At 41.6% G+C, this 27460-nt stretch overlaps 1 protein-coding gene across 40 annotated transcripts in view; it reads right to left on the reverse strand.

Moving 5' to 3' along the window:
* The window catches only part of ZBTB20 (zinc finger and BTB domain containing 20), a 504648-nt gene that overhangs the window by 27986 nt on the left and 449202 nt on the right, over positions 1 to 27460 (reverse strand). For all 40 annotated transcript variants that reach the window (XM_088158952.1, XM_088158933.1, XM_088158947.1 and 37 more), the window contains 2 exons: positions 25431 to 25618; positions 5112 to 6713 (listed from right to left, as the gene is read on the reverse strand). In XM_088158952.1, the coding sequence (XP_088015078.1) occupies positions 5112 to 6693 (1582 nt within the window). In that variant the 5' untranslated portion in view covers positions 6694 to 6713; positions 25431 to 25618. The remainder of the gene's footprint in view (positions 1 to 5111; positions 6714 to 25430; positions 25619 to 27460) is intronic.

Genomic DNA, 27460 nt, shown 5'->3' on the forward strand with positions numbered 1-27460 from the left:
GAGAGAGAGAGAGAGAGAGAGAGAGAGAGAGAGAGAGAAACAGACAAAAAAAAATCATAAAATTAAACCAGTTTGGTAGAACTCTTTGCAATGAACTAATGGTAAGTCTCATGGGGGTCTCTGGAGAGGTGCTCTGGCTAACTCTCAACAGACTAAGTCTGTTAATCAATGTCTTTTGACACACAACATTTTTGCAACCAGAGGTTTCAAAATGCTTTACAAAGGGGGCTGCAGGAATTCCCTATCCACATACTGTAAAAAGGAGCTCAGATGATTTCTTCAAGTTCACATAGGTAGGCACTGACAAAGACAGGACTAGAGTCCTGACATCTACGCCCAGTTTCAATGGCACAGCCTCTCCTGTCTGTGTTCCTGTCTTGCTCCTCATGCTCATTTCTATACTGGAAGGTCTCAGCCACGCTACTTCACCTTTCAGTGCTTCCATTTCCTTACCAGCATGCAATAAAAACAGGGACAAAGCCAGTGATTACCAGACAGCTGACCTAGGCCAGACTCATTTCAGTCAAATTGCTTTCAATTTCTCAGGAGAGGAGTGATAGAGATTGTCAGAGGAATCCAACACTTCATAAGAGGCTTACATTTGTTGCTCCCTTTTCTGGTCAAATGTCATAGCTGAAGGATGTATCAAGAGTAGTGGAAAAGGCAATCTCAGGACACAGAATTGCCTAGGCCAGCTAGCACCATGCAAAGGGCAACCTAACAGATAAATTTCCAGTGTAAGACACAGGAAACTTGAATGATTTGACTGCCAGTTAAATAAAATACCTTATGAGGTAATCTAGACAGATAAAACACTTATGTAATCTTCCATATTGCCTTGTGTGCCCGGGACTGTTGTAAAACTAATGATGGAAACTCATATAATTGAACTCTGATCACGTTAAGATAAACCACTGACTACAAGGATGAATCGGGAAAAATACTTAGCTGAGCACATATACTTTTTTTCAGACTACTCTTAAATCCTCCTCATACTCAGAGTTCTGAAAGATAAGGCATAGTCTCATGTTTCAAGATATCAAGCAATGTTTTCATGATATGTTGCTGCACTGGTAGTGTAGACAACAACCGACACCCTGAATGCCCTATCAAAAGCTACTTTTTCATTTGCTTTCTGAATCACTTGGGGTATATTTCATGTGTGGAATTCATTGTTTCCAAAGCTGTGAAGGATAGAGATGGTACCATAGCTCTGTAAGAATCAAAATGATCCTCTGTTTCACTGATTGAGAAAATTATTTTCCCCTGGTTATTCTGCAATTTCCACTCTTTTTTTTTCTCCTCAGACATCCTGCTTCTCTCTTTTTACAGTCTGTTTGGCACTGTTTTAAATCCTGAAGAGTCAATCTTCAGGGACCAAGACATGCCTGTGGTAATATATAATTCTGTCATTGTATAGTGAGATTACCATATGCTACTTGTACTCAATTTTAAGAGGAAATAATTAAATGGATTAGATGTGAGACCTACTTTTTTATCTCCCTAAGTCTCTGTTTCTTTTTATTTCACGGTTTGCATGTACGATGGTGACATCCATGAATGAAATCCACTTGCTGCTCTTCCTGGCACTCGTGAGGAGTTTGTCCCTACTTGGTGAAAGACACTTGCTCAAAACACTAAGTCCTTACTCTCCTGATGGCTTTGCCACACACAGTGCTGTGTTGTGTGCAGACAGACCAATATGCTTGACATGTGATGTGGAAAATGATAGTGTGTCAGTTCGAATAAAGTCTGATTAAATTACAAGAGGCTGATTGCATTCATGAAGCTCATTTTTGCCTTGGGCAATATATGTCCCAGAGTTTGTAACAAGTTTATCTCCTCCACTCTAGACCCTGTTAAGATTGTGCTATAAAAACACCTTAATTTTTGCCTGCATATGTTTCTAAGATACACTGGGTTGTGGCTTTTTAATCTCAGCTTCAAAGCCTTCCTGGGATTTCTCTTCTCCAAAGAATTAGAAAACTTTAGTTTTTCTTTTTTGTATGCAGATTTTTGTGCTTTCTTAGTGAGCACAGTAGATTCTTTATTCCCGTGATTCTTCATTTTCAAATCAGAGAAAACTTTGCTCAGTGAATTAAATGTGCATATTCTTCCTTTTGCTTCTTCATTTTGTATTTGGCTGGTATTAGACAGCAATATGGGACGATTAGTATAATAGAATCATAGCATATCCTGAGTTGGAAGGGGGAAGAAGCAACATCAGTGTCTGGCCCCTTTTCCAGCTCCTGTGCTCCTGGTAATGTAGGCTCTGTGGCTCTTTGAACCCTAACCATAATGGATACTTGGTGCTGACACTGAGGTCATGGAATCACAGAATCCTGAGTTGGAAGGGACTCCCAAGGATCATCAAAGTCCATCTCCTGGTCCTTCACAGCACCATCCCAAGAATCACAACACGAGCCTGAGACCATTGTCCAAGAGAGTCTCAAACTCTGCCAGGTTTGGTGCTGTGACCACTTCCCTGGGGAACCTGTTCCAGTGCCCAACAACCCCAGCCAAAGGGGGAAGAACCTTTTCCTAATACCTAATCTAAATCTACCCCGAGACAAATTCATGCCATTCCCTTGTATCCCTATCACTGGACAAGAGAAGTCAGTTCCTGCCCCTGCACTTCTCCTCATGAGGAAGCTGTAAGTCACAATGTAGTCTCCCCTCAATCTCCTCTAGGCTGAACAACCCAAGTGACCTCAGCCACTCCTCAAATTACTTCCCCTCATCCTATCACCATCCTATAAGCAGATTAGAAAGGTGTGGAAGCAGCAATGTTAGTGCTCTGCTGTGATCCCTTTGGCATGTCTTTTGCAGCCTTTAATCCAGTATTAATCACAGTGTGATATGAGGGAAAAGCCAATGCTGCTTTATAAAGTGTAGACACTGCACTTTACACTTACACACTCCAGTACTTTATTTCCACAATATTGTGGGAGTCTACACAGAACATGGAAAAATAGCAATCTCTAATATGTTTGCACCTGTGTGAAAGAAGAAAAGGAGGTTGGTTTCTGTTGCATGAAAAGCTACATCAGACTGTAGTTTTCAGAAGCATAAAAACATACAAAAATATAGAGGCCTTTAAGCTACTGAATTCTGTTTTATAATTAGACTCTTCAATGACTTCTCTTGTGAGCCCTCCAAACAGAAAGATTAATTCAAACATTTGCATCTCCCAAACCTCTCGATTTATCTGTGGATCTTTCCCAGAGCCACTTTTCCTGGCTTCTTTTTACAGGGCTAAGGAAAAGTCACCCTGACAATGGGAGCAGCTGTCTCCCCTCTATTTTTGTAATGATCCTGTCCAGCACTAGACAAGATAGCAGACAGACTTTCTGTGAGGCTGCAGACATAAAGATTATCTACAGGAGGGTTTTCTGAAGCCTAGCTCTCTGTTGGTTAAGGTGAAATTATTCTCCCAGAAGCCAGTTAGCTCCTAAATTAATTTTGAAATTATTTATCTACCCAAATCTTTCCTTGCCACCACAGTTCATTTTTTAGGGCATTCTTAGACCCACACAAATAAAATATTAATTCATGATTCAAGATGCCTATCATTTCCTTCACTGGTATTACTTGTAGTAGCTAAGATTGTTTAAGATCTGGTCTTCCAGTACTATTCTTTATCTGACTCTAAAACTGAAGTGCAGTGGTGGGGGAAATAAGTACCTAATCTCAGTGAAGTTGTTTGTAAAAAAAGTCTTTTTAGCTTTTTGAACAAGGATTCAAGTGTTCTGAAGGGGATATTTTTCTGAATACCAACACTATGTAGCATTTTAGCTACTTATCCAGAACAGAAAGATAGGGAACATAAACAGACACAAAGGTAATCTTGGGATTCAGGGCTCTTGATCCCTGCAATTATACATTTTGTAGCAGTCCTGAGAAGTTGATCTTTTTGTATATGTACATGTACATGTCTGCCGTTGGTCTAAGAGGAACTGTTCATTCAAGCAATAAATACAGGTAAATTGAAGTTAAAAGTTTACGTATAGATATGAAATTGAAATCTATTGCATCCAACAGAGAGGCATGACCTACATTCCTCCCATACTTCGGGCAATTTCTCCAGGTTCTCCTCTGTGTATCACAAACCCAGCATTTATTTTAAGATCTGATGTTAACAAAGCCACTGCTTAGTGAAAGAAATATTTACTCTTTCTCTAAACTAGAATTTCTCTCCAACAGCAGAAGGAGCCAAGTGCTAAAGCAAGCAAAACAGTCCTGAACCCATGACAACTCCTCCACGTAAAATACATACATATCCTTGCTTTGAAGTCTCGTAATTTGGCAAATCTAGAAAAGGCAGTCTTGGCTCAATGGCAAATATGGTTACCTATATTATCTCAACAGAATATAAACCATGTACTAAAGCAGCTGCAGTTTTAAAAAGAAAGGTGCTGACGTTGTGTTCCACATATATTTTTAAAATATTTTCTCATTGAACCCTACGTTTCTGTACTCAGAGCTAGTGATACCTCTGACTTACCAAGAGACAAGGGATTACAGTAATCAACTTCAGTGAAGTACAGAAAGACTTTCTGACAAAACTCCAGATTTACTTTCTTAAAGTAGTATATAAGATCTAGAAAATAATGTGGCAGTGTGTCTAACATCCAGGCTCGGACTCCTGCTGCAGCCCAACCAGTAATGAATGTGCCCTAACCTCACCACTACTTGATCGTAAATCCCCCATAACTCTAAAACCTACAGGGGGATGCCCTTTCTTAGTAGATAATAGTTTTTCTTATGACCTTTTAGTTTCTTCTCTTCCACTTAATGTTGCCTGGTTATTTGCAGGGTACAATGAATGCTCACCATTTCCTTGGATGCATGAAAGACACATTTAACTCCAAATGAAATCAGCTTGTTTCTGTACCATGTACAGTTAAGCCCTTGTTTGGGATCTATGTGCTTCTGCAGGGACTCAGTTTCAGTGCAGTAAGGCCAGGAAGTGTTCAGTGACATCAGCTCCCTGGACAACCCCTCCCTCCTGTTTGCGCTGGGGGATGGCAGGTTCGCAAACAGAATCTAGGTCCATGGTTGTGAAGGACTTTCTGTGGCTCCATATGCAAGCCAAAGGGAAGTACTCTTACCTGTGTGTACAAACATGTGCTTGACGTAGTTCTGTTTGGCGGTGAAAGTCTTGTTACAGAGAGTGCACTCGTAAGGCTTTTTTTCGCCTTGCCCACCCGCTGTGCTGTGGCCTGCAGACGGGGCCAAGGGCTGTGGGGCTGGCAGCTGGGCAGTAAAGGTTGACAGGCCGGGTTGGGACACTGTCACAAACTGTGTCTGTTGGCCAGCTAAAGGCTGGGGCAGGCTGAAGAGAAAAGGCTTAGGGCCACTGCCAGCAGACTGCGTGGTGAAAAGGGCAGGCAGGTAGGTATTGCCAGCTGTGCCAATGACCTGAGTGTTGCTGGTCAGAGTCAGTGGCATCCTCAGATTGCTGGTGAGGGTTTCTGTCTGGCGTAAGTAGATCTGTGTGGTTGGCAATGGTTGGGCAACAGATGTGTTGACAGAAGGCTGCAAAGCCCCCTTTTCGGTGCTGTTATTGACTGTGAGCACTTTGCTGTCCATTTCAACGTCATTGCTTCTCTCTGGTGAGGAAGAATTGGCATCTACATGTTGCTGCTGCTGCTGAGTGCCATCAGCAGGGACATCATTTTGATCTGCTTGAGAAGGTTCTTGCTGTCCTTCCCGGCCCAGACCAGCCATAAACTGCTGCTCCATTGAATCAGGCTCAGTGCCAATGGAGGAACTGACACCCGAGTCAAAACTCTCCCCTTTGGGCTCGCTCTCAGTGCCTTCTGCTTGGTCAGTGTCCTCAGTGCATTCCTCAGACTCATTGCGCTCAAGGATCTGCACCCTCTGCTGGCCGTAGTAGTCATAGTCATCCTCCATCTCCTGTTTAATATGGATGTTGCCCATCAGGGTTTGAATTCGGACAGGGCGGGGTTGCTTCCGGCAGTGTGTGGTCTCTGGGGTGGTGGAGAGGTACCGCTCCATCTGCTGCGACCGTTCATGGATTCGGGTAATCCAGCTGGGGTCTTCTATGTGATGGTCCCTGGGGAGTCCCAGGGCTGTCTCATGGTGGCTTACCACAGCTCCACTGTAAAAGGAGCGCTCCCCACTGCCATTTTGCATGGAACAGGCATAGAGGGCTGAATAGATCCTGTCCACACTGTGCTGTGAATGGCTCTGCAGGTAGCCAGACTCTGTGTCAGTGCTCTGCCCCGAGGTGCCTGATTCAGGTGTTCCCCTGGGTGTCTCTTGGCCAGAATCCTGAATCACCGGGTAGACGTCTCCCACATTTTGTGAGACAATCCTTGTGCACTCATCAATCACAGTCTTGATCTGCAGGATGCTGGCAGCTGTGAGGATTTGGAGGGCCTCTGACTGTGAAACCCGCAGCACCCCGCTGTACATGAAGTCAATGAGCTTTTGCACAGACTGGACCGACACAACTGAGGGGATCTCGATGTCACTGTAGCCCAGCAGCAGCTTGTCCTGGAAGAAGGGGCTGCCAGCCGCCAGCACGCAGCGGTGGGCGCGCAACATGCTCCCGTGGATGCGGACCGTCACGTCACAGAAGTGGCCACGGTTGCGCTGCTCGTTGAGGGTCTCGAGCACAGAATTGCTGAAGTTGTGAAGGTTGATGCTATGAATGCGCTCTGTCATCCCCTTGCAACTGATGTTACCTGGAGCAAAGCGGCAGCAAAAGCAAACAACAAAAAATAACAGAATGAGTCTTGTCCTCTACAGGGCCACAGCGACAGCACTGCATAAGTAACTTCCCACTGTGTAAATAAAACTGATTGCACTGGAAAAAATGCACACAGAGGCATCGGTAAGAACACATCATTTTTGTAAGGCTACAAGCAAACTTCACTACTCCTTCCCAGAAACTCAAGTCCTGAATTTTTGGACAAAACTAAATGAAGACAGGTGTAGCTGGACCTAAATTCCAATCACACTCCTGGGTCTTGGACTTCCTATCAGTTTATCTGGCTTTAAAAGGCTTAGAGTCAGCCAGTTGTAAACACTGAGCACATGGATTAAAGCTGGATTTTAAGCTTTCAATTGGACCTATGCCAGAAGAGATCAGAATCTGTAAAGACCCTAAGTTGTTAATGCAAAGAGTATCTATGAAAATATGATTTCAGTCTAGATTGGTATTTTAAGGAATTTAGATCCTGTGTTTCACAGTAGAGTTACTTGTATCAAAAAAACTGGCAGTCACTTTGTAAAATCCAAATCTGGTTCAAGATTTAGGCTGTGAATGTTCCTAAAATCCCACGCAGAGTTTCCTCTGGGGTTGTGGTTTAGAACATTTGCTACCCAATAGTGACAAAGAGTTCTCTGAAAGAATCCAAAGCAAAAAGTTAACTGTCCCCTTCATTTTTAGCATATCCCAAGTTCTGACTTGCACCAGAATGCCATAATATAAAAACAAATGTTCTCCTGCTGTTATTTACTTGACAGAAACTGGAAAATTACAGACATTTACTCCAAGGAAGATTTCGTCTTAGTTTGGCTGAATAATCTAAACAGAGAACAGTTTAGAAAAGCATCTAACCAACCTGGATACAGAGCCAACATAATCTTCAAAATTTACAAGTGACTGAAAAGAAATTTCTTAATCTCCTAATCCACTGTTCCCTATATTCATCTTGCTTGCTTTGGTTTCAATGCTTTCCCATTTCCGTTCCTGTTCTTTACCAAATTTTCATCTATTTAGACTTCGACAGGCAGAAACTATGGTTTCACCTTTTAATTAATGAACAATCAATTGCCCCTTGAACGGTAAACAAATAAAATACTACTACTTTTTTCTTTAAGCGTATGTAGTACATGTGTCACCTTAGTTTCTAGAAAATTAGACAAAGTAATGCTAAATCACCACTAGTATTAGAGGCATTTTGTCCTGAATATTCCCACCAAAGATCTAACCACTCTTGCCACAACAGCTTGGTAATTTGAGAAAAATAGAAGTTGGTAAGTGTGAGTAAATTAAACTAGCTTATTGTCACGGTCTAACAAATGTACAGAGCAAATAAATAGCACTGAAAGCAGCTGAAAGGCATACACACACCTTGCCAGCAATGCTCCACCCTAAGGAGTACTTTACATCTCATCCACAGGCAGTAGAACACTACTCTGCAATTTGCAGGCAAACCCGGCATCCTCCCTGCTCTGCATTCTTCTTCCTATTTATTAACTACCAAAATCTCAAGCACCCTCTCTTCTGGTGGTTCAGAGAAACCACCTTGGACACAAGTGGTTATTTTAATCTCTGAAGTAGCTGATGGCTAAAGGGAAGCACAAAGGTCAGGAACTGGAAATCACAGTGGGGCCAACATATCTGAAGAAGACTCATGTTAACAGATGTAAACCAACCTGTAGCAGAAGGTTACTAATTTCCATGTGTGATTAGCATGCTGAGGGGATGCTCACTTAGAAGAAACAAGGAGGAAATCATTAACGCCATGATGGAGGTTGTGAAACACACCTGTCTTGTTCATAAGCTCAGTCAGGAAACATGAGCTTTTTATGCTGATGGGACTGACCATAGGACTAGAAAAACATCTTAGACATTGGAAGACTTTCCTTCAAGAGCATTGCAACTATTATTATACAAAATAATGTAGAGAAGAGCTGTATTTCCTCCTCCTTCCTGATAGAGTAATTCTCCAGAGGCCTTCAGGACAGTTCCATATGCATCCCTGTCAAACATGTCAGATCATACAAGAATCCAAAATGTATTTACTTACAAAGTCAGAATTCTTGGCAAAAGCTTTGTACTGGTGGGGCAACAGAAGGGTGGAAAATTATTGATAAATAGGTGACACCTTACTACAGGCCATAGCAAGTGACTGTACAGCTACCCATTTATCTCCATCTATTATTGATTAATATCACTGACTACCTGGTTTGCTCCTAGGACCCACTTTCATAGAAACACGTCTCTATGTTCAGTTTTGTCGAAGGAGGTATTTGATAATAAGAAGAAATATGTAGCAGTGTAACCCAATAACCCAAAAATCCTACCTTGAACATGCACAATGTAGAATATTCTACACATATCACAGATGCTACAGACAGGACACTTGATTTGAGAAAAGAAACCTACTTTCTTACTATGCTCCTTGGCAGAAAAAATTATTTTTGTGTGCAGAATTCTGAAAAATGCATCCTTAGACAACTCCTTTCCAGAAAGGTGTGACATACATCATGAGACTGGATGACTTCCTAGGGATGTGAATTCTGCCATTTACCCATAAATCATGTACAGAGCAAGGTTCATCTATAAGTTTCAACAGCCCTTCTCAGGTCCTGGCTGTGAGAATTAAGAGTTGTGTAGCCACAGTGCATTCAGTCTTTAGCTAAAGTGATGAAAACAGGACGTTGAGGTTGATCCTGGCTACAGAAAAGAGGTTTGTATGCATTTCTAAGAGTGGTGTGAACAATTCTCTATAGAAACTGATCAAGGATGCTCCTAGTGGTGTAGGATCTGGTCTGAAAGCCAACTGAGTCACTTCATAAATGGCATTATTTTTTGTTGCTAGCAGAGTTTGCCCTTGAGAAGATCATCTCGTTGGAACATCTACCACTTCTTCAACTGAGAAGCAACTGAAATTTACTCCTTGAGGATAAAAGATGAAGGGTCATTGGAAGAGATACACAATAAGTGGTTAAAAAAAAGCTGATACAGATTTTGAGGATGATTTTTCTAGGCCACATTCCTTGATATTCAACACTGTAAACTATATCTATCCAAAGTCCAGGCAACCAAATAATTTGCGTAAGTGTCAGAAACACTACGACACAAGCCATATCACAGTATAAAGAGCAGTTTTAACGAATTCCAGAGATTGATCTGTAGCAAAACCTACTGTCCAAGCAGATCCTTTCCCTCTCTGCACGAAACCAGATCCAAGTTTTGTGGTTGACCCCTGCTTTATGCTGGGGTTTATGCTTATGTTCTAAGCTGAAAGTCCAAAGGTGATGTTGCCCACAAAACACGGACTTGCCAATGAAGCTTTGTAATCTAAGTAAATGACACATTCTGACAAAGACTCCTAGAGCCTTGGACAAGCCAGAAAGTGTGTCAACTCCTCACAAGGCCCAGCTACACACACACACACACACACACACACACACACATACACTCACCTACTCATAACTGCACGGAATGCCCAGCTCAGGAAAAAGACTCCTGTCTAGGGCTCTTCTCAGGCCTGCCACTCTTTTAAACTTGAGACAGTGGGAAACTTTCTGTGAAATTCAAGTGGTTTTTGTTAAGTACTCCCTTTTTTTTTGTCCAGTAAACATGATGTAGAGATCCCAATGGACTTATTCTGAGAAACTCCAGTAAAATGCTTTTGTCCTCTTTCTGTGAAGCAAGTTCTGATTGGAAGGGTATTCACAAACCATATAGGAAAGAATAGGTGTGAAAATGCAAAGGCCATTCTTACCCAGATGGGCAATGAATAGGCATTTGCCAGTTTAAAAAATAAAAAAAGGGCAGAAAAAAATAAAGGAAAAAAGCCCAGACAACTAAACAGATTATGCACATTTGAAATCCTCCTGGGATACAATTTGAAGCTGGCATGGCATAAAGGTGAAACATATTACTTCGAAACTTGGAAAAAAGCTTAATTTGCCCGTATGCAAATGTACCGATTAAACTGTCAGGCTATTCACAGAAACATGCATGGAATTCATCCTCAACTAGTAAGAAGGAGCACAACGTGGATGGGAAAGGAAAAAACTTTTGTTGTGTAATACATGACTGAATGCTTAGATTAGTGTTTCCCTGAATCTCATCCACCCCTCCTGCTGACTTTTATGCTATGGGCATTCAAAAGAAAGTATGTTTTACCATGACAATAACAATGACAAGCTCTCCAAGTACAGTACCAAAGGCGAAGGCACTGGCAGAAGGAAACAGCAGGCAGTGGATTCCTGGAAGATGCTATAGAAAACGTGGAAGTGCAGCAGTGAGGTATATCAAGCACGGCTTGAGGCAGTTTTTTATTTACCAGAGTTACCATATACAGACCTACAAAAAGCTAGAAAGTTAAGGCTCGAAATCGTGATTTTTTTTGTTTGTCAAAACCATAAAAAATTACCCCCAGAAAATACGTGATGTAGTAGAACCAAAAAGATGTACAGAATATTGAACACTGCAGGCCATACACAAACGGCTACGTTGTACACTCGAAAATGCGTTTTGCAAGGTTTTTTTTCTGTACAGACACTAGATGTCCCTTCCTGCAAAGCCAATTGCTGAAAGTCTTCACGCTCAAAACTGAAGGATATCAGAGAATTTCATTTTCTCTAGTGTCATTTAAAATTACGGTATCTCAAAGCTCCTTGCAAAGTAACGACTACCATTTCTAGAAACACAGTGGTGATGAACCCATCACAGTTACTGCAACTCAGCAGTAGCTCAGTGCCTCAGCACAGCATTCACCTGAAGCAAAAATGCCTAGGGTGCTGGAATCCAAGCTTTTTTTGAAATTTACTGTGTGCTCTTTCACAGAATGACTAGCAGAGTGAAACCCAAAGGTTGTGTCTTGCTTTGGGAAATAGAGAATAATTGTTCTATATCCTTGAGAACTGGTGGAATTGCTGAGACAGATAAAGATTTAGTTTTTGCCTCAATCTTACGCAGGAGAATTTAGAGAATTGCCTGGCAAAACATCTCACTGATGTCTCACTTAGACAAGATCAACTAGCTTGGCATTTTCGCTTAGTTTGTCTTTTTAACAGCCTTCCCAAACCTTGCATTGAGAAGAATGCAGACTTTGAGAGATGGTAGAAAAGTTGGAGACATTGTATCTCATACAGAATATAGTCTCTTTATGTTCTTATTATCAAAATGACAATGTTTCCCTAGTTGGGAGAACGCCCTGGGCTAGGACACAGATGTAGAAGTTAGGCTTGGTAGGTGGTCTTCCTGCTTCTGGAACTGCTTTTCTGTGCATCAGTAACCTAGCCACTAGTTCCTGGGAGCACAACCAATCTAATAAACTTCTGCTGCTGGAGACAAGCAGTATCATCTAATCCTCTCTTTCTCTACCATGTGTGGTTTTGGAAATCTCTAATCCTTGGTCTCCATACCAACTGTTGGATGGCCTCCTGTTTGTATCAAATGGATGCATTATGTTCTTCAGACAATCATCTAGTCTACTATTTTTCCTCATGTGGGAATAATTTACCAACACCATCTCTTCAGAAATTTGTCTACCATGTTTGCAAAAACAGCACTGTGGATTTCCCTTCCCTTCCCAGACAGACAGTCTATTATCTTTCTAGCAAGAGAGATTTCTTAGTATTTAACTTTGAAACTGATTACTCAACCCCTTCCCCTAACAGATATGGAGAACTATTGACCATTTTCCTCTTTACAGCACTTCCTCATATACTGGAAGGTACCTCACTTTTCTTCTTTAGACCTGTCTTTTCTAAAAATACAAACTCAGGTCTCCAAATCATCCTTATTGGTTATAGGTATTCTCCTCCTTCTTCTTCCATCTTCTCTCCAGCTTGTCTTTCTTTCACTTAAAATGCAGCCCAAACATAGGTAAAGTACTCTAACTGAGGGAGGTGAATGGAGGAGTTGCCTATATATCACTGTCTATATTAAAGACCTTACAGAATAAATAACCCCAAGCAAAAAAAGCCCTGTTATCAAAACAGATCTTCCTTAAGAAAGATATATGTGAGTAAAGACTCCTTATGTTGGAATGAAGATTTCAACTCTTTCATAAAGGCAACAGTTTGGTCAAAATACAGCATGTCCATCACAACATCTGAAAGCTACTATAGCCTCACAATTTCCATAGTAAGTTCTCATTAGTGTCTTGTATTCCAAACTTTGCACCACAACAACTGTCGGTGCTTTCTTCAGCTTCAATGACCTGATTTATCCCAATTGATATTTTCTGTTCTTATCAAGTTAGTTACTATAAAACTGGATTAACAGAGCAAAAATTCCTATTTAGTGTTTCCATACACAACATTAGTCCTGCATCAGCTTCCAACTCTCTGGGATCAATTTAGTGGAGTAACATTCTTCCATTCAAGGAAGTGACCAGAATTCAAATCCTGAAAACTTGGCAATGTGTGACTTCTCAGTGCATCTCAAAGATGCAGAGAGCAATTCAGCCACGTCTGCTCAGACTGATTCTTCTGAATATTTGAACTCATTTTAAACAGGGGCCTGCAAGAGGAAAAGCTTCTATGGAGTTTCAGGAACACAGAGGAACATTTGTATCCTCAGTAGGAGATCTGACAGGAGTAGCCCTTGGTTTCTGTTGCTTTAAAGGTTTGTTGGAGTTTTCACCCAATCATCTGCTTGAACATCTTGAAAATCAGTATCTCCTTCTATAATATCTATCCAAAACAAACACCAGATGACACTACACAAATTGCCCTAACCCTACCAGATTGTTGTTAAAATCAAAATATGTATCAGTCTACATTTAACAGGAAGTACTGTATTTTTACCAGCACAACATCTATTAATGTGTCAGTAATACACTCTACAGAAGAAAGAATCACTGTGTTCTGAAAGCTGTCTAACTTCTCTAAATTTTGTAGCTAATAACTACATTTGTTTGAAAGACAGAAATGCATGCACACACAAACACAACCTTATTCTCCAAGGAGGAAACACACCAAGGAGATGGCAAATAAGAAAGAGTTTGCCTAAACTTTTTTTCAGGAGACTTTTCCTGCAAACTGGAGAATGCTCAGCAAATTTCCTATGGATGATTTATTCAGTTAATTGCCCTGTCCTTTTTAGCATTTACCAAATGATGAGATATCCATTTTACATAAAACTGAAGACTAAACCATGAGTGTTCTGTGCATAAAATGGCTTCTATACCCATGGATATAAAATCCCCAGTGTCAAGCACAAAGCCTCTATTTTAGCCTCCACGCCTGGGGGATAGGCAGAAAATTACCTTCCTGTGTTTTGCCTGACACACCTCAGAGGTTTCCATCAGCACTACTTCTTCTTGCTCTGAAAACCACAGGTGGCAACATCTGTGCCTCAGTTTGCTCTACACCTAAAACAGGGACAGCATCATGCACCCAATCCGGCAGGACTGCCTGCCTCAAGGAATTGTAATAGATTGTTTTGGCATCCTTGGATACAGAATACTACAGAAATATCAAGAATTCACAAGTCTCTTCAAATTTTATTCTCCAGGCTTACAAAAAAACCTAGTTTTCTTCTCAAGGTACTCTAGCGCCTTAATTCTTCCAATTCCTCTTTAGAGTCAGCATCTTACTTAAAATTGTAAAACACCAGGTTAAAACTGGTTCCAATTCATAGCAGTGTAGTGACGAAAGTCACTGTTACAGCACATTCAGCTATTTTTAAGTTAGAGAAGTATTAAATTTTGAGCCAGGACATTTACTTTTCCCACTTGCAATCCAATTTATATACTTGCTAGTTTAGAAATTCCAAAGATGCTTTAAAAAGTGCATAGGCAAAAGCCTTTTTTTTTTTTACCCAGGGACATATTTGGGGTCAAATATACCTCCACATTAAACAGTGGCACACATATACACGTGATTATCTCAGTTCCTCTCTCAGACCTTGTCTGTGGACTATCTCCATAGCATAGAAATTAACTCCATTGATGGGAGATACTTCTGTGGGTATCTACACCACCTCCAAGCAACATGTATGACAGTACAGAAGCAGCCCTGGAGCTGTCATCACAGCTGCATTAACAGGGATTTCAACAGGCTGTGGCCATATCACTTCATGGGTGTTAATTCTCATGCCCCAGTCAATTGTAATCTATTTACGCTAGTGAAACATTAAGTTTTCCAAATAGCATTTTAATGCACTTCTTTACAACGTAAAGGCAGATAACTTCACAACTGTCCTCTTAAAACAGGAAACAGAGAAAACAATGTCTCCACATGATGGCACCATTTCCTAGGAAGAGAAATGAAGCTATGCTCATCCCTTCTTCAGTAGGGAGCATTCTCATGTTCTACATCAAATGTTTCAATTGCACTCTCTTGTTCCACAGAGCTCATGCATGATCCTGCCATGCCCCAGCATGGTCTAACTGTTTTAACCGACTATAAATTTAAAGCAGTTCAGCTCTTTAAAAATCTAGGTGCATCTATTGCTCATTTTTCTTCCCAGTGCCAGATGCTGTTACTTGGAGTGCGTGTTTCACTGGTGGAACCACAGCAAGAGAATTACTGATCAGGGAAAGGGGGAAATGGGCCAGTAACGCTGGTGTGAGCACTTCCTACTCAAAAAAAAGATTAGGGTAATGCTTCTTGGGAAACAAAATAAATTCTTCAGAAAAGTAGGCAAACAAGGTGATTTGTTTGCTATTCTATGGTCCTAATTAAAAGATTATTCTACTCCTTAAGAATACTTCCATCTGCTTTAAAGGGTTTTGTTTAAATCCCAATAGTGTATTTCAGACTGAAATCCCATAAGGAAGGTGGATAAGGATTGTTTTTGATTGTCTTGCTGTGGAAGACTATATAAATTTATATCCTCTCTCAGAAACCTTGTTTAGGGATGAGAAGGGCCTGGGGTTGGAGGTGGGAGCTCTATCTGGAGCAGGAATGAATTAAAAGGCTAATAGGTGCAAGTATATTAAAACATGTCTTCAGAAGATACAACTGCTATTCCATGAACTCCTTCGTGTTTGCCCTGCATTGTTAGGGGTTCCCCCAGGCAGAAAGACAAGGAGAGAAAGCTTATCAACCTGAGTGTGTTAAATACAGTAAGCATGAAAGCTTGTGGGCTTTGGTTAAAAGGAAAATATAGATTAAAACCTCTTAAGGTAATTACTTGTTTAGAAGGTTTCCATTCAAGCTAGAATCCTGTACAGGGAGTGTTTGTAGCAGTCTGTTAGGGAAAGGTGCAGTCAGTTATGGCTGAGTTTTGTGGGAGAGCCTATGGAAGAGCACTGCTTATTTCCTCCATGACTCCAGAGAAAAGCTGCTCAGTGTAGGAGATTTTGCTCTGGTCACAGAACTATGGTTGATGGGAGAAACAAGGGATGGATAAAAAATTGTAAATGCCAGTCCTCAGGGCTGAGAAAAGATGCTTTTATCTTGTCCAGTGCCTCTGTCTCAGCCCTGAGTAGAGGAAAGCTATCACATGAAAAAGCTAGATTTTATTTGGTTATTTTTTCCATTTGTCTTTTTTATCTACTAGTGAAAGGGTAATTGTTAACTAGTACAACTGGGTGCTTTGGTGAATATTTCAATTTAAAAATATCGTGAGACACATTCATACTGTTTTGGACTGTGGTTTCTTTATTTTGAGTTTATGGGACCAGTGTTCACTTCTACTTGTAATTCAGATTTAAATATCAGTGGGAAACAGAACACGCTCATGTGTACAATACTGAAGGCCACAGGAAATGCTTCTGACCTCAGTGAAACCTCTGCAGTCTCTGGAAACAGAATTATTTCCAAAAATCTCCTACTTAGCTTTGATAGGAATAGAAATGTATGGCAAAATACTTTAATAAATCAAGGCAACAAGCAAGAACACAGCATTTCTGGGGGCTTGATACCATCAGATGGAACTCTAGCATAAAATGTACATTGTCAGTTCCAATGCTTCCCCCCCAATCCCCGGGGAAAAGGCCCTGGAATTGCATGCATACACAAACATTCAGACACCAACAGGTGATACTAATGCAGTGCATGGGAGTTATTTCTCAGGTCTGCCTTCAGGCACATTCTACCCTCTACTCATCCGAAAACACTATAGATAGCATCTGGGAGTTTTACTTTTGAATAAAGGGAATATGCCCTGTTTTGAAATGTAGCATAGGATCAAAGCACAAGGTATTCTTGTTAGAATTGACATGGTTGCCCACACAGGCATGAAACTACGGGAAGTCCCTTTCTCTGTTTCTATTTCCTCTATCTACCCCTTTTCACACAAAAATTGCTACTTTGTGAGTTTCTTCCTCTATCTGTGTAACATCAATAAATTACACGTTATCACTCCTATCATCTAGTTATAAAGAGCCTTTCAAGATTTTTAATAGATGCACAATATTGCTACACTTACATTTTCACTGGTTAAGAATGCAAAAATAGCTGCTGTGAGATTACTCTTAATTTATACTACTTCCCTCTCGTGGGCTTTCAAGAAGAAGCATTTCACCAAGTCACAGATGGATACAGAATATATACTGCACATTCCAGCCAGCTAGAGATCCTTTCAGTGTTTAACGCAACAAAGCGGGGATGGGTAGGGGTTCTAGGATTTGTTTATCTCTTTTTCATAGGGGCAGTTAATTCCTCAAGGAGGTATTTGTGCTGACAGATTCTTGAATTCTCATTGTACTCTATTTCCTGAGTGGTAGATACATAAGACTGGATCTCATGATATTTTAGCCTTGTGAATGACTCCATAGACAATGAAAACAAGTCACAGAAAATATCAATGAAGAGATGGCACAATGGCATCCCCTCTAGAAACAACAGCATTCGGCGTCCTCGGGAATTCAAATGCACAGCACCAGACAGAATATGCCGCTGTGGTCTCCATGCACCCGGATGCCAGGCAAACTGCCTGATGCAAATAAAGTTTAGTGACATTCTGATGGCTTACAACTGACTCTCACCCATGGAGTAGATCAAACAGCCACATTTCTTGTCAACATGATTTTACCCCACAACACCTCCTAGCACACTATTAACATTAGTAGGTGGTATTAAACAATTCCTTGGTTTTACGTTTCAGGTTCTCTCCCACTAGCCTGAATGTGAAGGCTTCAGTTCCAAAAAAGATTCAAATGAAAGAGCTCCCTTTGTTTAGTTGTTCAGTGGAGAACAATGCGAGAATTGTTTTGGTTTTCTCTAATTTGAATACTGGTTTGGCCATACCTTGTTCTAAAGTTACTGAGGGGACCACAGCACAAAGATTACATGGCTACTCTACCACAGGTAAACAAAGCAGAAGAAAGTCACTATGGAAGCTTAGAGGAAAAGAGCAGAAAGCTCCAATGCTAAATGGATCACAGTGGTGAAAATGAGCAGGAGGTGACGAAGTATGTTTTTACACCTGTAACTTTAGAGTTGTGTAGCTGCAACAAACCAGGCCACTACTGCACCAGTCAATGTTTCTTCTCAATGCATGGAAGGTGTCTCCCAACAGCACACAAGGGACTAACCGTGAGAGATGCAAGCATTGAGCTGCACAGCATTTTAACAACCCACAGTAGGACAAACGGAGATGGAGATGCAGCTGCTTTAGTTTCCTTCAAGCAAGAGTCACCTGCCAAACACTGAAGTATTCCTCCAAAGACAGTATTAGGGAAATGGCACATTTGGTTCAGTCTTCTCACCCAATTAAGACAGAGGAGATGACAGCAGTAACATGTATGGTTAAGACATGAAATAACAATGATTGGCATGATTATGTTTGACATCCTTCAAGCAGATCGTGAAATGACAGTTTTGGTATGTGCAACTTTGAGAAGAAAAACTATTGAAAGGAAAAAAAGAGGAGGAAATTAGTCAGAAAGGGTCTGAAAGGAAAAGATAAGGAAGTAAAATCCGTAAGAACAGCAGGGAGGTGGCCTTAATAATACTTTAATAGAGTCCATATGCATATCCAAGGACAACAAAAGAAAAATGAGGAAGCAGAAAATGCTATAATGGTCAAATAACAAGGTATAAGAGTTCATTAAAGCTGAAAATTTATTCTTTCAAACATGGAAATCACGCCAAAGTGACATTAATAGAACTGAGCATAAACTGTAGCAGACTAGATGTAAAACAAAGATTAGGTAGGGCGAAGAAGAAATTTAAAGAAGAACTCACTAAAAGCATAAAGACAAATACTGTAATAAAATATTATTTAAACATACCAGACAGAGAAAGTTAACAGAATAATGATTGGTATCTATGAAGTGCTGAAAACTGTGGATTGATAGATTAGGTAGGCAAGTAATAGCATCAGTGTGTTAACAAGACTACTATCTATGGAAGCAGTAAAGGTAAGCAAGGAGGTTACAGAAACTCTACTGTGGAATTGACATCATTGGTTCATTTTCAAGACGAACTATGATGGAAGAAGGTAAGCCAGCTCAAGGGGAGAAGAGGAAAGCACTGCTCTGGAGACTCATTCAAAAACCCCAAACTGAACCAAACACAAACCCCCACACAAAGACAAATAAACAAAATCCCAAATATTGAAAAAGTACTAGAACATCTTGATACATTGAACAGTGATAGGTATTTGTACATATTCATCAGTTCCTCACTTCATGAGTGAAGTATCTGAAATATATACAAAAGAAGGATTTACTGAAGACTGTAAACATAAAGAAGAGTAAATAAAATCTTGGAGGGGGCTGACTCTGAAGACACGACAAAGGAAACTCAGAAATAGACTGCAAACATCTTAATGGACAGTTAGAGTGTGTCTCACTGGCTGCAGCATGACTTACAAAGAGAAACTACAACATTACCAACTCAGTCACCTCAAGAATGTAAGCTATGGAACTGTAAAGAGCAGTAAGTCTTAACCTTTCCACTGGTATTTAGAAAGGATGGATACACTGTAGAAATAGCTTCAAGATGTCCCTTGAAATCATGGGAGTTAGGAACATGCAGGGCCGTTTTAAACCAAAGCTAAGACTATACATGCTATCACTGACAGTTCTCTAAATAGAGACCAGTAAGAAAAGCACTGAACACCACAACGTAACACCAAGACAGTATTACAGGGGCATCAAATAACAGAACCAACATTTAGGATAATTAAACAAGTTTTCAAAGGCATCTATGTGTTACAAATAAAAGCGATTTATGCATCAGTGAAAGCTGGGCTCCACAGTTGCTTCTGAAAACATACTCACTGACTTTGTAACTGAAGTACCATATGCTATTACTCATTTCTCAAGAGATGAAAAGCCCAAGAGACCAACCTGACAAAACTCACTTAGTGCACTGATTAGAACACAGAGACCAATTCCTACCACTAGTACAACATTTTTCACTACCAGTTCTTCAGTGTATTGTGATGGCTTTTTCAAGAGGCAGGGTGAGCTCAGCTTAATAGTTTTGCATACCCATACTTGTACCTACTTTTGTCTCTACACAATTCAAGCAACATATATCTGCTTCTATGAAAACACAAGTTATTCTTGACTGATGTTTCTTTGATAATTTTACAAACAAAAATACAAGTGCACGGGACATAGAAATCACTTACAACTACTAAAAAAGAGAAGCAGTTACTAAACAAAATTTCAAATGTTCTGCAAGATGAAAGTACAACTAAGTGTTGTGACATCAGTATTTGAGAACTGTGGATATCCTTGCTTTAAGTTTAGCTTGCTACAGAAAAGGCCTGCACCATTATTATTATTATATCATCTAAAATAGGTATCTAAACATACATAATTTCTTAGGTCACCAAAAACAACCTAAAAATATTCAGCATTAGCTAAGACATGCCATAGATAGCAAAAATACAGTCGAAATGACTATTGACATACTGCCTGACTCTCTAAACAAGGAAGCTGGTAGAATGAGGATGCCTCTTGTCTTGAGAGTGAAGACTATTTGAAAGCTCCAGAGCAGCTCCTAGGGAATCACAGATTTCCAGAAAGAGGGAGAAGACTATCAGGGCATGTAACCATTCTCTTCCTGCCACAGACCCTCAAAGAGAAACACAGGAAACCTAAAAGGTAAAGATGAGGCCAAACCGCCTTCAGTTCTACCCAGCCTCTATACTAGCCCCGGGCAAATCAAACTGACAGATTCATGGGAAGGGAATGGTGGGTCCCTCTAGCTGCACAAGAAAATTAAACCCCAGAGTTTCCATATTCACTCTCAATGCTCTGGGGACTTCAGGAATCTTGTGAGGTTCCTACTCTGTCTTTTCCTGTCATGCTGGAAAGCTAACAAGCTACAAAAATCAGCACTTGGAAGGAAAAAAAGCATATACCCTGGTTCAAACTTCCCATCCTGTGAAAGCTGAAAAATTCTGGAATTGGACCAAGTCAGCCATGGTACTTGAGCATGTAGGGGCAAAGAGTTCAGATGTGGTCTATCACTGACAGTATTTATAAAATGCATTCTATTTAATGCAAAAAAACTCCCTGGTCCCATGCTAAAACATAACTTTAGAAAGTTCTCCCTTATTTTGACAACATGCCAATGATTGTTTAACAGATTTTTAATAAATTATCCATGCTTTACTTTTTTTTCTCAACTCATTCCTTACCAGAATCTCAGGTCTGCAAGAATTCTGTGTTCTCTGAAATCATAAATACTGCTTCAGAACTTTTTCCAATGATTGTCCAACCTGCCTCTCAGTCCCATGGAAACTCTTTGGAAAGATGTTGCTTTTGTCTTGCCTGGAACAAATTCCTTCACAGATGGGCCATCCAATGCCTAAGAATAACTCTTTTAACTATCAATAGAGACAAAGAGATTCAGTTGCACTGTTCCCGTGGGATTCCTTTGAGTTTGGACACATCTGTTAAGATGCATACATCAGAGCCTGAAAGAAGTTTTTGTCTGACTGTATCTTTGAGAACTCAAAGTTTCTGCCAAAACGATCTTAACTCTTGGCACTTGCAAAACATATACAGTTATAGATGCTTTCTGAGAGGCTCCTGAAATAAGTGGCCTATGCAGACCAAACCAGTTTAAATGCAATCAGGTCCTGATGACCTTCTTTCTCTCACACCAAAATCTTCACCTGAGGCTGTTCAGCTTTTGAACTACAACCTTATTATGCACTTCATGCATTGTCTATCCATAAGCAAGGAAATATGTAAAAAAATGCAAATAGCAGAAATCTCATTGCTTTCTTTTGCTTTTTTTATAACCTTTCCAGAACCTATGCTTGTCCTTGCACCTTTCTTCTGGGTACACAGATAGATCTGTTTGTGACAGCTGAGTAGCTAGAGATATAATTCTGCTGGAGTTCTATCAGGTCACTCTATCACTTAATTTCAAATTAATTCAAAGTGGTGTTTTTTATCTGCCATGCCCTCCATGAAAACAGTTACCTCAGGAAACACTTCCTCCTTTAACTTGTTTCTCCAATTGTATTGCATGAGTCAGCACTTCCCAAGACTAAAAGAGATAGGACTGGACACAGTGCATCCTCTGTTCTGGATTTAGCTTCAAGGATTCATCTGTGCTGGAAATACGGTGTTCAAACCCAGAAATCTAGGATCCAGTCTTACAAATTTGAGGAATAATGCAATTTCATCTGGAATAAGTAGTACCAGAGCAGCATGTAGAACATACTATATTACAGAAGGAAACCCTAAATTATTGTTGTGCATCACATATAGCTTTACTCAGGTTTGGTGGGGTTGTTTTTTGGTTTTTTTTTTGGTTTTGTTTTTTTTTGGTTTTTGGGTTTTTTTTGCTAAGTCTTCGTATAAGTAAGACTGGCATTCAGACTATTACTTTAGGCGTTCTTCACCTCTGCCTTTTACAGCTGAGGAGCAGATGGCTATCACAGAGTTTCTATTTCCTTGGAAAAAAATTTTGATCTGAATCATTCCAAAAGCACCCTGATATTTTAAAGTAGATTGGCTTCTGAACATTTCTCATAATAAATATGTGGTGCTGTTTTCTGCCAAGCACTAGTTACTGTGCATGTAAAATGGTCAGTGAAGATTTCAAACTGATTTGAATAGGTGGTCCACAAAATCCAAGCCTTTTTTTCCCCCCCAGATACATGAATGAGGCCTTATGAAACCATCTGTACATCTGTGCATTTTTCCAACAATTGATATACCCTACCATGATGACTCTTTCTGGATGTTTCTGGTACTTTCAGAGAAAATTCCTCCCAAACTTCCTCTCTAACTCTAGTTTTAAAGTATTTTTGTATTATTTGCCATCCACCAGAAAATTCCCCAGCAGAATGAAGACTGTCCTTTGAAAATGAAGTCTCTGCCCAGCTGTGGGGGTACAGGCAGTAGGATGGTCTGGGCAAGGGAAGAGAAGCAATGCTGTGCTGTCTAAAGGCAGAGGGAAGGACAAAGTCTTGCTGGCCCAAAGAAGAGAAGCATCACCATGGGTCCAAAAGCTGAGAGGAAGCAGGATGTGGCAATGTAGCTCTGAGAGGAGGGGAAAGACAAAGAAAGATTCTAGAGTGAGGGGAAATAATTGATCCAAAAGACAAGGCACATCAGAGAAAGCATTTGTAACTGCACAGAAACACATTTTTAACATTGGAAGCCACAAAAATCAATCTTTTGTGTCCATGAACATATTCTAGCACTAAAGATTGAGGCAATATTAAAAAAGAATACCACAAAACATGGTAGAAAGCTACAGTAAATATGCAGTAAATATTCATCATGCCACATTTTAATTCATGTGGGTTCTTGCTGTTTTGCAAGGACATGCCAAACAGTAATTATATGCATACCACCCCTAACAAATACAACCTGATAAAGGTCATAACCCATCAAAAATAATTGTGAGATTTTCTGTTGGTTTCAGAATACATGGAAACAGCTAACAGATCAAGAGGTCTTACCATTTCCTGAATTTCTGCAAGACTCCAGCTATATTTTGGGAACTAAATTTCAACAATTCTCAAGACAAGATAATATTAATGCTGAAATTGCTATTAAACTCATTTTCTGGAAAAAAAAAAAATCCCCACACTTTCAGTATGAAAGGAGCATCTAATCTGGGCTGGCAGTTTATTCCTATTTATATGATAATACAATGGTTTAGGTTGGAAAAGGCCTTTGACATCACCTGGAAGGTGACTTGGGGACATTAAGAACTTAGGGGTCTAAAAGACGCTGTGCACAGAACAGGTAGAGCATAAAGAACTGCAGGCTCCACCTCCCCCTGCTGCCCTCTGCCAATATTCCTCACCCTGAACTTGGCCACCTCAGAAAGCAAAAGCAAGAGTTCATTCTCCAAGTTCCCTACAATCCCTGCTGGCCTCTGTCCTAAGGTTGTTTTAATGGGTTTCCATTTGTACTGTCAAAAAAATCAGTGTGAGGTTTTAAATCCCATTTACTAATGAACTCTTTCATCTTTGTGAATGGGATAAAGGGATTCTTTGTTTGAAAATAAGGATTATTTTTTCTTGTTGTTCTGCTCATTTTTTTCATCTTTTCACAAGCTTATTGTTTTCAAAAAACATTACAAGACAAAACTGCACCCCAGTTTTAACAAAGAGCCTGACATCTCCAATTTGAAGAGAATTCTTGCATATACTAAATTGCATGCTGCCTGCTGTTCAATTGCTTCACACCTCTTTCTTCTCCCCAAATCACCAGGTGAGATTTAGGAAAGTCTCCCCAATGTTTACCAGCTCTATTAAAATCAAGATCTCTAGCAGAAGCTCATAATGAATAAAGTTGAAAGCCAACAGGAATGAATTGCAGCTAAAGTGATTTTGATAGTGATGATCCCTATAACCTTCCAAGCTTGGCCTGAGGCAGGATTTTTAAATTAAAAAAAGAAAAGGATACACATACTTTTTAGTCTGATTTTTTATTGTCATGCCCTGATTTTTTTACAGGCTTTTGCAAAGTCTGGTTTGCTTCCTAGCTGTTGAGACCTGGTGTCATCATCCTTCTCCTTTCCCCACCTCTTGTAAATTTTACAACATCCTAAACCACCGCAGAAGAGGCAAACTATATATTCTAAAACTAGTGAGTGATGAGATTCACATTACCCTGCACATTCTTGCCCAGGAGACTTTCAGGCAAGGACCTCTGTGAAATGACAATGTTCTGACAACCTGGCGAGGTAAGATGACTTTCCAAAATCCAGTTTTAAAATTTCCCTCCCTTGTTTTTGTATTTTTTGGCAAAATGGAGAAGAACGTTTTCTAAACGGCAGTTAACCCATGCTGAGTAATATGAAAGTGAATGTCCTCAAAACAACAGCCTTAAAGATGATACAACCGCACAGGTCTACAAAGATTTTCCAGATTCTCACAGACTGATCCTCTCCATAAAATACTTTCCTTTCTTCATGTAAACTCAACAGTCCTGGGCTGCAGAGCCAGTCACTTGTTTTCAGCACAGGCTGAAACCCTGCACTCGGGAGATATGGTTGGATAACAAGAAGCATGTGGCTACCTGGAGAGGAGCAACAGTTCTAGTTGGACAGGGACATGCTTGAGGAGGTCTTCCCTTTTTAATTTGTAATAAGCAGCAACCTGACCTAACAACACACTCTCAGCTTTCTCTGGCTGATTGCGTTATCATGACTGTAACACAGAAATATTCTGCTTTAGATGTAATTCCCAAAGAATGGAAAAGGTAAGCCCTGAGGAGGGTCCTGCTTATGACATTATGGGAAGAGCATCCAACTGAAAAACATTGTGCACAGTAAGGGAAGTGTTTTCAAGAACCCCAGCAGCATGTTGGTGTACTCACAATCAGATGACCCTGTGTGTGCGTGCAGGTTTGTTGGTGAATATGGAGATTGGATGAGGGCCGGGCTCAGAGAAGGAACAGCTTCAAGGTTCAGGCAGGGAAGGCCCGGCTTGGCGCTGCATGCACCCGTCTGAGTAATCTCATTCTCCTCAGACGCCTTCTGGTTTTCAGCTGTCTTGGGTTTCTTCCTGAAAATAAACAAAGAGACCTTTGAAGGGACTGACTGCATATTTGGGAAAAGGCATTTTTAGAATCTGTTAAAGATAACTTTCTTCCCCCCCCCACCACCCCCCTTTTGCCTCTCTTTTCCCTTACAGGGATGAAGGCAGAGAAGACTTTCCTCCATACTTCTTGTCTGGAAACAAGCTGCTCCTTGTTTTAACTCTGATGCAACGGCCCTGAGACTGTGTTACAGCAAATAGGCCAAGCATGAAGCTCCTTATTCTGCCCCTACTGATGACATATAAAATGAAACTTGTCCCAGTAGCTTAGACAGAGTGCTGTTTGACAAATATTAACCAAGGCTGTAGCATTTTGAATAGAGTTATACAGAAATAGAATAGAATTGTCTGAAAAGCAAACAAATATGCAAGTTTCCAGTTCAAAACGAATCAGTGCAGAGACTTGCTTTTTAGGCAAAAGCACTGAATGCAATTTTGAGATGCAGAGGTCATCTAAGTAAAGCATTAAGACTTGGAACCTGAAGCAACTGTTTATGAGCACGGCGCACACGAGCTCTCAACACCTCCCTCCATCCAGGACCTCCACGGAACTAAGGCTCAGTGAAACATTAAGCAGGTAGTCAGTCACCACCTTAGTTTCACTACGAGAAGGCAAGGCACGGTGCGAAGTGGCAGGTCGTGAATCACACAGTGAGCACTCCGAACAGGGCAGCGAGCAGCCGTCTCAGTGTCCCCGCTCCGCTACACAGGTGCGGGCGCTCCCTCTGCGCTCCCCGAGCCAGGGAGCTGCGCCGCCAGCTCGGGGTGCAGCCCCGGAGGGAACAGTGCCGCCCCCGCCCAGGATGCGGCTGGGGCACCGGCAAACATCGGCTGCTGCTGCCGCCGCATGTCGGGGGGAGAACCGAGGCCACTCTCGCAGGTGAGCAGCAGGAGCCAGGCAGGCTGGAGCCGCCCCGGTGGAACACGGTATTTCCTGCCGACCCTGGAGCAGTGCCGGGGCACCCCGGGAGCACGTCCTGCCTCCCGCCTGCCCGCAGAGGCCTTTCGACAGGCCGGGACTCTCCTCATGGAGGGCCAGAGCGGGAGCCCCTTCTCCCTGCGAGCCTTTGCCCTCCTGCGTTCCACCCAGAAAGGGGTTTGAGGGCTGCGCCGGCCTCTACATTCCTAACGGGATCCTACAGCGCGCAGAGCACCGTTCCCGCGGGGAGCGAGGAGGGGCAGAGCGGGCCAGCTGCTTACATAAAGGCCTTATATAAGGGCGGCACGCCCGGCCGGGGGCAGGGCCCGACCCGCCGCCATTGACTGCGGCCGCCGCCGGGAGGCAGCACCCGCACGGCACGGCACGGCACGGCACGGCACGGCACGGCACGGCACGGCACGGCACGGCACGGCACGGCACGGCACGGCACGGCACGGCACGGCACGGCACGGCACGGCACGGCACGGCACGGCACGGCACGGCACGGCACGGCACGGCACGGCCGGAGGAGCAGAGCGGGGAAGAAAAACTGCAATTAGAATAAAAATATAAGTTAAACGGGCCAGAAAAATAGAAAACAAGTTCTTTCCCCATCCTTCCTCCCGCAAAGCCCCCCCTAGGAGGTGGTGGGCGCGGAAGGGATGCCCTGGATCGGCCGAGGGGCAGCAAGAGGCGCCCGGTGGCAGCTGGCCGGGGCTTCGGGGTGCGGCTGGGGAGCTGAGCTCTGCAGGTGAACCACGGCCAGCGAGGGGATCAAACTGATAATCCCGCAGTTTCTGACAGCCCTGGTGCATCTTGGATTACCGGGACTACAGTCTCCACGCCACGGGACGGGCAGATGATATTGCTTCTGTAAACTATAGCTTGTA

The sequence above is a fragment of the Sturnus vulgaris genome, chromosome 2 (assembly GCF_052056855.1).
Source record: "Sturnus vulgaris isolate bStuVul1 chromosome 2, bStuVul1.hap1, whole genome shotgun sequence".
Taxonomy (NCBI): domain Eukaryota; kingdom Metazoa; phylum Chordata; class Aves; order Passeriformes; family Sturnidae; genus Sturnus; species Sturnus vulgaris.